The 12,870-nt window shown below is 37.7% G+C and overlaps 1 protein-coding gene across 1 annotated transcript; it reads left to right on the top strand.

The window, feature by feature from the left end:
* Positions 1-1,110: 1,110 nt before the first annotated feature.
* Positions 1,111-12,108, top strand: lta4h (leukotriene A4 hydrolase). The gene is made up of 19 exons (XM_077234964.1): positions 1,111-1,326; positions 2,286-2,416; positions 2,870-2,990; positions 4,270-4,338; positions 4,502-4,606; positions 4,692-4,744; positions 5,211-5,283; positions 6,267-6,407; positions 7,286-7,309; positions 7,432-7,502; positions 8,480-8,591; positions 8,891-9,035; positions 9,226-9,329; positions 9,732-9,802; positions 9,892-9,946; positions 10,750-10,845; positions 11,241-11,323; positions 11,406-11,510; positions 11,767-12,108. The coding sequence occupies exons 1-19, from the start codon at positions 1,153-1,155 to the stop codon at positions 11,885-11,887; spliced, it is 1,854 nt and encodes a 617-aa protein (XP_077091079.1). The 5' UTR covers positions 1,111-1,152; the 3' UTR covers positions 11,888-12,108.
* The last annotated feature ends 762 nt before the right edge of the window (positions 12,109-12,870 follow it).

Consider the following 12,870-nt stretch of genomic DNA (forward strand, 5'->3'; position numbering starts at 1 on the left):
AACAAATCTCTCTCTCTCTCTCTCTCTCTCTCTCTCTCTCTCTCTCTGTCTGTGTGTGTGTGTGTGTGTGTGTAAATGAGTGGCATGGGGCTCCACAGAGGGGTGGAACCATCTTTCGATTTCCTGGAGGGATATCCACTGACAGGAAGCCGGATCCTTCAAACACACACACACACACACACACACACACACACACACACACACACACACACACACACACACACACACACACACACACACACACACACAGTCTCTTAACCTATTCTTTAAATGATTTAGTACGAATCTGTTTTTTTAACTGATGCCTTAATTTAGCTGAGTGCTGAATCTGAATAGGCCTGACTCTGTCCACTTGAGGTGTTCACACATGGAGCATATGAAAACAATTATGATTTTACCATGTACCCTGTTTTTAAAATGTCAGTTCATTATCTGCCATCTAGTGGAGGATGAAGACATTACAACAAGCGCATGTACACGTCATTACAAAAACCGACGGCCTTTAATGTATTGTTTTATAACAATAACCGTTAATGTATTGTTTTGTTGTTTAAAGCAATAATATATATATATAACAGTTAAAATTGATGTTGAGATATCAATAACAATTATTATAGTAATATAAAACATGGCATTATGATCTAGACAATATTATTTTCCTAAAAAAAGTAACCAGTTGTAAAATTGCGTTACACTTTATTTTAAGGTGTGCCTCTTGCAGTGTAATTATGCATTAAAGTAGGCCTACTGTGTAATAATGATTAACTACATGTACTTAACTACATGTAGGGTTAGGGTTAGGATTGGAGTTTGGTTTGGGATTAGTTGGTTTGGGATCACTGCAGTAACATGTAACGTGTAACAAGGACACTATAAAATAAAATGTTACCTAAGTTTTACCTAAAATGCCATTCTTTTAAAAACGTATTAAATTATCGTAGGCTATAATTAAATTATCCACCATACGTATACACGCAGACCCTGCTGACGACAGACATCAATGTTTTTTGTACAACACCCTCAGCCGCTAGAGGACAGCAGTTCATCGTTCTTGCAGACCAGGATATAAAACTACAACTCCAATAATGCAGTTCAACCGGCCGGTATCACGTGACTGTCTATGGTTAAAACTCTAGTGGCAGCGCGAGCGGAATGTTCTCTGTCTCAACCATGACTACTGTGTCAGACCCCAGCTCGTTCTCCTCTATCTCCAATTGCTCTACCAAGCACTTAAATCTCATTTACCATGTTGATTTTGACAGGCATGTGCTCAAAGGGAAAGTCGCCCTGACTGTGGAAGTTCTGAAGGATAAATTCTCCTTTCTGGTACAGTTTTCATTTGATTCTGTTTGCTTGACTTAATCACTGCAAGTCACATACACACATCTGCATGAGTAAGATTCAGTGTGCTGTGTGATTTTATTATGTATTTGTTGCTTTGATTCATTCTGTTTAAGTGTAATATCTAATAGATTTTTTTATTAGTCAAACCGAAAAAGGTGCTAGTCGCTATTGAATTAGTAATACTAGTAATTAAAATAGATACTAGTTATTTAGCGATAAATGTCAAATCTGTCTTTCATACAGTAACAGTAACAGTTAGATCAGGGCTAGGTTACATATTTACCTGAACTTGATACAGTAATGATGAGATCCGTCACGTAACCTGATGACTTGCTTTCAAAGTTTCTTGTTTATGAATTTGATACATTCAACCATCATCTTCTGTAAATGCACGCGCATATGCTTTGATGGTCATATTACCAATTATGTCAAATATATCTCTTCATTAATGAGGTGTATTAAGTCACGGACTGTGTACCTGGTTTACTGCACTGAACTTTGATTTCAGGAGTTGTCTGATCACATTGATGGACTTTTTATCTGAGCTTGACAGACTGGTGCAAAGCTGTCAGATAAATATGAACTTATATAACTGCTAATTGAATTTTCATGGATTTTGCATTTCAGGGTTGTGCAATGCAACCAAATACGAGTAATGGCAATATTTTCTTTAACCTTGGCTTGTTTCAAACAAGATGTGACATGCAGTATAATATCTACTGTCAAATGCCAAAAGGCATGCCAATTTGCTGAAATATTCTGTAAACAATATCCTTTCAATCTGTATAATGATCGGTATATATGCAGATATACTATTCAGGTGTCCTGTAAGCAGAAAGTAAATGGACAGTTTGTGTTATTATATCCTTAAATGTTTTTTTTTTTTTTAACAGATAAAGTCATACATTCTGTTCTCTTTCTCGCTCTCGCTATCTTTCTAGACTCTGGACTCAAAGGACCTGAAGATCTTTAAGGTTTCTGCAAATGGCCAGGCTGCACAGTTTGCATTGGGGACCCAGCATAAATTTAACGGATCCCCTTTGGAGATCACCCTACCTTTTGAACTGTCCCGGTAAAGCCACAAACTTGTTCTGTAAAGTTATTTCTGATATGATTTTCACTGCCAAGATAAATGCGGCTTTAAACACGCATGCAAATGCACGCAATACTTAGTAAACAAAGTTGTGAGCTAAATCGGACAAAAACAAATTCCTCAAAGGAAAAAATATTGAATTATTATGTAATTAATATTTAAGTAAATTATATTATAGTAATAAAAAAAATGCAAAGAATTAATTTTGTGTATCAAATGTATATACAGGTATTTGCAATTAGCCTGCAGAAACTTCCTGCAGTCAATGACTGTTTTTTTTTACTTAAAATGTATATAATTAATCTTAAATGTTTTCATATTAACTTTGAAAGCCCTGTTAAATTCAGCGCAATTTTAGCGTATTAAATTCAGCGTATTAAATTTTCCTCTTCGTTTTAAGTTGTATTGCGATTATCTGTGTGTGTGTTTCAGTGGGCAGCATGTGATCGTGGAGATTGAATATGAGACGTCTCCTAGTGCCATAGCACTGCAGTGGCTGTCCCCCAAACAGACGGCTGGGAAGAAACAGCCATACCTCTTCAGCCAGTGCCAGGTACCTCCTCACCATCTCTTATCTGTCCTCAACCACCTTGTGTGTGCATGTGAAGATGGGTGCAATTTGCTTGAAATATTATCATTTTTGCAATCTTGCAATACAACCCAAAGTGTTGCATTTGTTCCTCTGCTTCACAAGTTGATCACGAAAAGTCTATCAAGAGCTCCTTCATTCCGCAACTCATCTGACACAATCATTTGTAGATCTACTATATGTAAACCTTTTTAAAACTATCTCTACCAAGTGTTTGTTTGATTAGAAGTGTGTGTTTAATTAAAGTACAGTGCTAAAACTAAAAGCATAAAAAATAAAATGAACATTAACTGAAATAAAATAAAATGGTAACACTTTACAATAAGGTTTATTAGTTAACATTTGTTAATGCATTAATTAACATGAACTAGCAATGAGCAAATCAGTTTTTACAGTATTTATTAATCTTTGTTGATGTTAGTTAATAAAAATACAGCTGTTCATTGTTTGTTCATCTTAGTTCACAGTGCATTAACTAATGTTAACAAAATACAACCTTTGATTTTAATAACGTATTAGTTAATGCTAATTAATAATATTAACAAAGATTTAATAAATGCTGAAGAATTATTGTTCATTCTTAGTTCATGTTAACTAAGGTAGCTAACTAATTTTAACTAATGAACCTTATTGTAAACTGTTACCAATAAAATATATAAAAACTTAAAAAAAAATGTAAAGCTTATTTCAACATTTCTCATTTTCATTCAGTTTAACTTGATCTACAAAAAAAGGGCTCTGAGCTTGTCTACTTTTTACCATTTCCAGAGGTATTGGAAAACGCATTAGACCGGATTGCTTTCGTAGTGTAAACGCTCATGTGGTCAAAATGTGTTCCAACAGCCACAAAAGACTCTCCGCCTACTGACCTCATGTGTAAACATTATGTGAAGCGCTCTAGCCAGACGGGATTTAAACTTTTTTGGCTAGAGACCCAAGTTTGGTTTGAAGGTGAAAAACGTACCAAGCACAATGTTCTCTCGCCATTCCTGATTGACCAAAACGCATCTTAATACCTGGTGTAAACAGGGCCAATAATACTAAAATAACTCTGTTTATAATAATATTTTTAGTCCTAAAACTTTCCAGTATTTTCGTTTGATATTTTAGAGTTGTGGTTGTCAGTGTATAAGAAAACTACATGGGACTTTACCTTTTTTAGGTTCTATTCCATATAAATTCACTCAATCCCAGTTGATTTTCCATTTTCTCTTACTTTTTCAATTTACTCTATTCAAAACAGGCCACTCACTGCAGGACCATGGTGCCTTGTCAGGACTCTCCATCAGTGAAGCACACATATTATGCCCAGGTAAGATGCATGAAAAGCTCAAAGAACTAATCACACACTCAATGAAGCAGCAATGAAGTGCTTGCCACAATCTATAAAAAAATCTAAACTGAAAGGATATCATACCAATTAAAATCTACAGTTGTTCTGCCGGTAACACGGGGTACATTTTACCGTTTCTCAGGTGTCTGTCCCAAAAGAGATGGTGGCTTTGATGAGTGCGTTGCGTGATGGTCAGGAACCAGATCCGAGCGACAGCAGCCGGGTCATCTATCGCTTCAGACAGCCGGTCAGTGCCTTTTCCTTTTCTTCAATAGAGAGTTGGTTTCCAAATGAAAATAAATCAATGAAAAATGTCTATTTCTTTCTTGCAGGTCCCCATGCCATCTTACCTCATTGCCATTGTAGTTGGCGCTTTGGAAAGCAGGTGATCCTTTTTCTGTTGTTCTTCCCCTCATCTTCTTTCTTTTTTTGTCATGGTTTCGATGTCACAACCATGGTTATATTTGCATATGACCACCAAGTTTACATATTCAGTGTTCAGCATTTAGTTGTGACTATTGTTACTTTTACTATACTCTTACTATCCAAAGAGGTCTTAAAAGAACAGTAAGGCGCAATTTTAAGGTCCTTAAAAGGGTGTAATTTGGTGTAGTGTAGACCTACATTGTAAATTGACTTGAATATGACCACTTTTAAGCATTTGCAATGTGGGCAAACAAATGTTTTCTCACGTATGTTACTTCACACCTAGAACATCACACCAGCCTGTGGCCTGAAGAAAGCATCCGCTCCCATTATTTTTTCACTCTGTGAATTTCTCAGTTTTTACATTTAAGATTTCTGTGCACGGCTTTCATATCAGGTGTATTATCATTGCTTGTGGCTTTCAGGGAAATCGGTCCCCGGTCCAGAGTTTGGTCTGAGAAGGAGTGTGTGGAAGAGGCAGCGTTTGAGTTTTCAGAGGTGAGATGAGGATTCGGTTTTGAGGATTCTGGGTTTTCAGCACATGAAGAGATTGTGATAAATACATTTAACACGTTTAAATGCTCCCAAAAATCAGCTTATTGAATTAACATGCAAACCAATGACTGTGTATTTGAGGCCATGTATTCCATTTGATATGTAAGATGTGATCTTAAAAAAATAAGCAGTATTTTGACTGAACTACTTCTACTTCGGCTGCACGAGATGAGAAAATATTTTTTTCGGAGTTTGAGATATTTCCTCGTTCCCTACTGCGAAAGGCTCGCTTTTTCTGGGTGCGCTTAAATTCAAAGTTAGGATGCTTTCCTGTTTCATATCACGCACTTCAATAAGCCGACCGAACGCAGGTTTAAATGTTTACATGCCAGCAGAGTGCTTATAACGATTTACTCAGATGCTTATGACTTACTCCAATAAAGAAAACAGGATAAATGTGCAGATTTCTGAGAAATGCCTTTCTGCTCCTTACGTAACGTAAGATATGCTGTTGTTGTAGTGTCTGTGTCAGCTAAAGTAACAGGCCACCTTTGAGTATCATTGTTTGTCTGGATCTGGTGTGCTACTGGCGACTTACAACAAACTCTTTCTTGTTGTATGTTTATTTGTTGTACTTTCTTGTCGTTCGTCCGTAACCCTCGCTTTATTTTTCGCTTTGCTTTGCTTCAGCTATGATGAAGAGACATCCATTCTTGCATTGCATCTTCGTGCATTTTAGGGGCGGAGCAGTGTATGTTTGGGGTTGATTTCAAATATCAACAATGTTTCTCAGAAATCACTTACTGCACTTTTAAGGCGTTTACATAGCCACACGCATTATTGGCTTATTAAGCCTAATTGGATTAAGAACGTGCATGTAAAGGCGCTCACTATCTACTTAACTCAGCAAGCACACATGACTTGCATTTGCTATCTGATGTGGTTAACAGATGAAGAAACAATTTTTTACTCGTATCCTTCATTAGGCTGAGACCATGTTGAAGACGGCTGAGAGTCTGGCAGGGCCGTATGTCTGGGGACAGTATGATATCCTGGTGTTGCCTCCGTCTTTTCCATACGGGGGAATGGAGAACCCTTGCCTCACATTTGTCACCCCTACTGTACTGGTCTGTATAATTCCCCTTCATTCATGCATGCACTTGTACCTCTGTAGATTTCTGCAGTTTGTAGATGCATCCACACAGACATGCAAAGCCACATACAAGGACTAAAAGTAACAGATTGTCAACCACAGTCAATGAGGGTTCTGCGTGTGCTCTACATCAGCTGCGCTTATAAAGAGGAGAGAAATATGTAAGGAATAATTGACGACAGGCCGTTGAATTATTAGAAAAATAATGCACACCCGAGGTGGTAATGCGGTCACGACACTTACGACTCGCTGAAACATTCGAAGACTTACTGTTTCCATCGACTGTAGCAGGTCTTAAACACCGACTGTAAACACAGACTGAACGCGCTGAACACGCGTTTGGGCATGATCAGTCATAACATAAGTATCAAATTACATTCATAGCTGGCCTTTATAAGTGTGTCCCGGCTTCATGCAGTTATTAAAGCAGTTATGAGAGAGAGAGCTAGAGCGAGAGAGAGAGAGAGAGGTTGCAATAATGAGACAAAAGCATGCGTGTCAATATTATTATAGGCTATTTATTAATTAAACAATTAAATTCGTTTTAATTAATTGGATCCTATTTTCTGTTATTACAGTTAACTACGCGCAGTGATATGGAACTGTAATGCGGTCAAAGCTGCCTGAAACTACTTTAACCGTGCGTTTTCCTGAAAATAGTTGCACACCTTAGAATGTTCTCAACCAATCAGAATCAAGCATTCAACAGCCCTGTAGTATAAATTAAAATATTGCATACACTATTGCTCAAAAGTGCGGGGCGAATAATATTTTTTAAAAATAATTATTCAACAAGGAAACATTAAATTAAAGTACAGGGTTTTGTAACATCATTCTTGTGCTCTTTTTCAGGCTGGAGACAGGTCGCTTGCTGGTGTAAGTCACCTGTGTGCATTTTTCTTTCAAATGAAAACCATTTTTAGGTTAATGAGCATTTGTTCTAAGCCTCTTATCATCTGCTAATGAGAATATGCTCTGTTTTTATGGTTTTGCTGCAGGTCATCGCTCATGAAATTTCCCACAGCTGGACTGGGAACCTGGTGACCAATAGGACCTGGGAGCATTTCTGGTCAGTCTGACACATTGAGCTTTTCCTGCATATGTAGATCAGAATATGCAAAATATGCACCCAGTCTCCACCTCCCGTGATGTTCTTTTGGTTGTAATAGAACATTGTTCCAAAGTACACTGAACTATTTTATTTCAAAATGGCTAGGGCTGGATGATATAACCTAAAATCAAAATCTCGATTAATTGAACATTTTTCCTCAATTACGATTATTGAGCAAAATTTTTTTTTTGCCCTCATAGTTCACTGAAAAGGTTTGTGCTGTAAATATGCTCAACTATTAAAGGTGGGATATTTTTTCTAATGAAAGTGCATTTCTTATCTTTGTTATTTTAAAACAATTGAAGGAAACAAACTTTGATGTTTGCTTAAAAAAATGTCTTGGTGCTGCCCAAAGTGCTATTGCACCGACATAACAGCTCACTTTCATCAGTTATTGTGTCTATTGGTCGTACCATTTCTTACAGATTTCTGCTCGTTGTAAATCAGATACAGATGAATTAGTCTGACATTACAGATGAGAGCATTTATGTGTGAATAAGTCATACCATCTCACTATTAATTGTGGAGCTGTGGGTTGTAGTTACTTCAAAAGTAGAAAAATTTGCGGTAAAACGGTTTCTAAGTTTAAACCACAGGACAGCGTTGACAATGAGTCTCTGCACTCCTGAGTGTTTTTCTGTGCGAGCTACTGTCTGTATAAGTGTTCGGTGCCACAATATATCAGCACATTAGTTCAATATAATGATACATTGAATGCTCAAACTGGCAATCCTTAAAACACATACAATTGACAAACTTTCGTGAGGACGCAAGCGAAAGTGATCTGGCTTCAGGGATATGACTTTTACGTCAGTTAGAGGTTCTGAATTTAGGTTTCGATTACTTTTCGATTAATCGTCCGGCCCTAGGCTAGATCCTGTTTTCTATAATATATATTTCTCCTTCAATCTGTAACAAGTGAACTTTCTCTGCAGGTTGAACGAGGGTCATACGGTGTATATTGAGAGAATGATTGCCAGGTGTATGGAGAGTGAACAGCTCAGGCAGTTTAAAGCCATCGGAGGATGGAAAGAACTTCAAGAGTCTGTGAGTCACATACAGAAAAATGGACAAATATTAACATGTTCTCGGTTTATGCAGATAGAGATCCCACATACATGATATTCTGATCTGCTGACCCAGCATAGATGCTGAATAGTTATCTGATCCTCACAGGAAATTACTGTTTAAAAAAAAAAAAATTCTTTGCATGCATGTGCTGTGTCGACTATATTTGTGACCTTGCAATTTTGTTTTTGAGACATAAGATTAATGTCTATTTGGCAAATTCCTGTTGCAATTTTCTGGTGAAGTAATTCACTGTTTGTGAAACTGTCATTTTGTAGGTGAAACAGTTTGGGGCGAATAATGTCCTCACAAACCTGGTCCCAAATCTGCATGAGGTGAACACGGATGAAGCCTTCTCCTCTGTGCCCTATGAGAAAGGATTCGCTCTTCTTTATCATCTGGAGGAACTGATGGGAGGCCCAGGTACACACACAAAATACTCTCTCCTCTTCCTGTTTAATGTGCCAAAACTACTTTAAGTAAGACGAGAGTTAACACTGCAGCCTACAAATCACTGCTATTTTGCGAGGACTGTTGTTATATATATATATATATATATATATAAACAAAATAAATGAAAGGTAAAACAAGCTTTCTCTGCCTTTAATTATAGAGGTCTTCATGGGATTCGTAAAGTCTTACATTCAGCTGTTTGCTTATGGCAGTGTTACCACAGAGGAATGGAAGAACTATCTGTTCACTTACTTCAAAGACAAGGTGAGAACTAATACACTATGTACTTGAATATATACATGCATCATTTTTTATGCAAGTTGCCCAGTAAAGCAGGAATATACATACTCATATATTCGTTCCAGGTTTTTGTCAAAAAAGACTGCTAATGATATGTGTCTCATCATTTGGAATCATTCACGATGGGATCATACTAATATCCTGTGAAAATCAAATAAGATTCTATTGTATTTATCTATTACATTTTCCTCAAAAAAAAGTATATATTTTTTCCTGTTGGATTATAAACTTGATAAAAATCCCATTAACTTTTCTTTAGTTTTTTTGTTATTAGTTCTTTTAATTAATGTTCATGCCATCTCTTATGTTCTACTTATACAATCATTTTTTTTTTGTGCTCCATGTCTCTATTTGTCTCTTTGTCAGGTGGACATCTTGAATAAAGTGGACTGGAATGCATGGATGCACACACCAGGAATGCCTCCCGTCAAACCACAGTGAGCACTAGAGCACATTTTTGGATGTGCGTGTGTGTGTGTTTCAGGTATTCCCTAAAAAAATGTGTTTGTGGCCTCTTTGTGCACAGGTATGACACCACTATGGCCGATGCCTGCACTGCTCTGTGTCAGAGATGGGTGAAGGTGAGTCTTTCTCCTGTTAAAGGTAGGGTAGGCAACTTCCGAGAGGCTAGCAATAGCAAGCTAGCTTTGAAAGCATAAGATCCTACCCTCCCTTCTGAGCGTCTCCAAAGCCACACTTCCTTAAAAAACACATGAACGCACACAGCCAGAGCAGGGTTTGCAAAGCGTCACAAGAGACGGCTTTAAACCATCTCGTGTCTCAAAGCACATAACATTACAAAAATAATGAACATAAACAACTTAGATCTCTGACATCTACCACCTGACTCCTGCAGATTCATTACGGCATTGATAGTGTTGACATAGAAACGCATAATTCTGAGTCCGAGGACATGAACGGCTCCGAGTAGAATGTCAAGGGCTGCTATCTATTAATTATGGCATGAACGCAGCAGAAGCTCGTTGTTTTGGTCCAGAAGGAACTGTAAACTGTCTACAACTCTGCATAGCCTTATGAAACGCACTGATGACGTGCGGTGTCTGTGAGAGCAGGGCGTGCTGAGGCATGGAAATATGTTTGCAGACAGGTAGGATGTCCTATCATTGCATTTTTTGGCCCTGAGACTTCCACAAAAGATGTATGTACTGTTTTTTTTAAATCTAGACAACTTCTATTATTGATTCCTATCAGGATGTGAAGAGAGTTCAACCAGTGTTTTCAGTCAAAAAGTGTTTATGAAAAACATTTCCTACGATACCTTTATAATACACCAAAGCCTTTCAGTTTTCAAGCTTCTCTAAATTACACTGAGTTTAAGACGAACCCCTTTCTTCCTCTTTCTCTGTGTGTTCGTGCATTTTAGGCAAAAGAAGGGGACCTTACGAGTTTCACCGAGGCAGATCTGAAGCAATTAAACTCTCATCAACTCATTGAGTTTGTGGCTCTGTTACTCCAAGAGGTACTAAATAAGTTAAAACTGGTACCTGATCATATCTAGGAACCACAATATCTTATTTGCATCCTTTTTTGTTTTAAATCTGCAAGATAAAATCACATAACAATAAAATTACACATAAAATCTTCAATTTTAAATGTAAACCTGTTATATATTTTTTTAATGTAAACATGGTATGATATATATTATAGATTCAATTACATTTTTAACTTTTTAAAAATTGAATTAAAAGATCTAATTTAGTCTGTAATGCCCCATTATGTTGATGCAGAATAAGTAATGCTGTACCATATCAAACACATATTTTAGCACTTCAGGTCAAAAGACAGAGAGGAACAGAAAGCAGAAGTAGTTTTGTAATGTGTCTGTCTGTTTCCTCCGTGCATTGCCTGTATCAGGAGCCCCTTCCTCTGTCCCATGTGAAGAAGATGCAGGAGGTCTACCAGCTGAACAGTGTTAAAAACTCAGAGGTTCGCTTCAGGTAAGCAGCAGACCTGTTTCTTTAAATTATCTGATTATCACATATTTCAGTATTTAATGTCAAATTGTATGTGTTTATGCAGGTGGTTGCGTGTCTGTGTGAGGGCACATTGGGAGGAAGCTGTTCCCCTGGCGCTGAAGATGGCTAGCGACCAGGGCAGAATGAAATTCACTCGCCCGCTCTTTAAGTAAATTCATTAATTCGTTCTGAGAAGTCCATGATTGGACCAAAAACAGCAACAGCAATAAGTGGGTCACTTGTTAAAAATGGACCAAAAGAAAAAAAGGAACAGGATGTTAGAGAAAGTTTTGTAATTTCCTTGCTGACATTAGCAACCAAACATTTCATTGTGTAAACTTCTGTTTTTAATTTCGAGAGCTCTTCAAGACCATTTCAAAAGTGCACTTGCTGACCTCCTTTCTCTCTCTCGCTTTCCCTTTTAGGGAAGTTTACAACTTCTCCAAGTACAGCGACGAGGCAGTGAAGACTTTTAAGGAGCACCGTGGAGCAATGCACCCCGTCACAGCGATGCTCGTGGCCAAGGATCTGAAAATCGATGGCTAAAATGCTGCTTTCTGACCGTCTTATGTGCAGCCAGTGTTTCAGCTTAGTCCTCAGATGCAAACCTGCATATCATGTTAATGTGCAGAACGTTTTTCTCATTGGCCGAAGCTTGGCTTTTTAATGTCTTGATGGAGGTTTCAGTCTCAGGGCAGTATCTTGCTATATCCCTTTATATAATATGTCAAAAATAATGTTCTGTAATAAACTCCGCTTTACAAGAAGTTTCTACTCTATTGTCCAATAAAAAGTGTGTCTTGATACAGAATAAGGTGCATGGCACATAAACAGATGTATTTCATGTGTACTACATGCTCAACATGCTATGTCTTTCTTTTGAAACAGTCTTTAAGTTGCACAATTCAACAAATCATAAAGTGGCCTTTTTGGACAGTTCTAAAATGAATTGTACATAAAATGTTCACACTCCGCCCCGTCACTTCCACACCCATTTAGGTTCCATCACTTGCTTTTCAAAAAGAAAATGATGGGAACCCACAACTCAACATCGAGAGAATATAAAACATTATCATATAAACTACCTGCTGAACATCATAGGCTATAAAGAACTCTGAGGAATTATTGCATAAAGATCTGGGTTCTTTCCATCAGTTGATCCTTAAAGTAACACGCCGACTTTTTCCAAACATATCCTTTTCATCTCTGCGCCGTAACTCTATGTGACCCTGACGCACCCACCGCTAGCCTAGACTAGAGCACAAAGACTGGAATGGCTTCAGCTAGCATACTGCTCCCAATAAGTGACAAAAAACGCCAACATTTTCCTATTTATATGTTGTGATTTGTATAGTCTCAGTGTGTACAAATAACAATGTCATATAATGAGACACAGAAATCTTTTAACCGTATACATACTGGGAACTATATTCTCAGAAGGCTCACTGCTACTTGGGCGGAGTGATTTGCTCGCAGCACATGAGAAGCCCCGTGGTGAGGAGCAGAGAGTTCGCTCAGTGTTGCGCTAA

Source organism: Siphateles boraxobius, unplaced genomic scaffold (assembly GCF_051911475.1).
Source record: "Siphateles boraxobius isolate OS27281-9 unplaced genomic scaffold, OSU_SipBor_1 19, whole genome shotgun sequence".
In the NCBI taxonomy this organism is placed as follows: domain Eukaryota; kingdom Metazoa; phylum Chordata; class Actinopteri; order Cypriniformes; family Leuciscidae; genus Siphateles; species Siphateles boraxobius.

Coding starts and splice junctions, on each gene's coding strand:
- lta4h (XM_077234964.1), top strand. CDS start 1,153: ATGTTCTCTGTCTCAACCATGACTACTGTGTCAGACCCCAGCTCGTTC. Junction 6,408..7,285: donor TTGTCACCCCTACTGTACTG/GTCTGTATAATT, acceptor GCTCTTTTTCAG/GCTGGAGACAGGTCGCTTGC. Junction 11,324..11,405: donor AACTCAGAGGTTCGCTTCAG/GTAAGCAGCAGA, acceptor GTGTTTATGCAG/GTGGTTGCGTGTCTGTGTGA.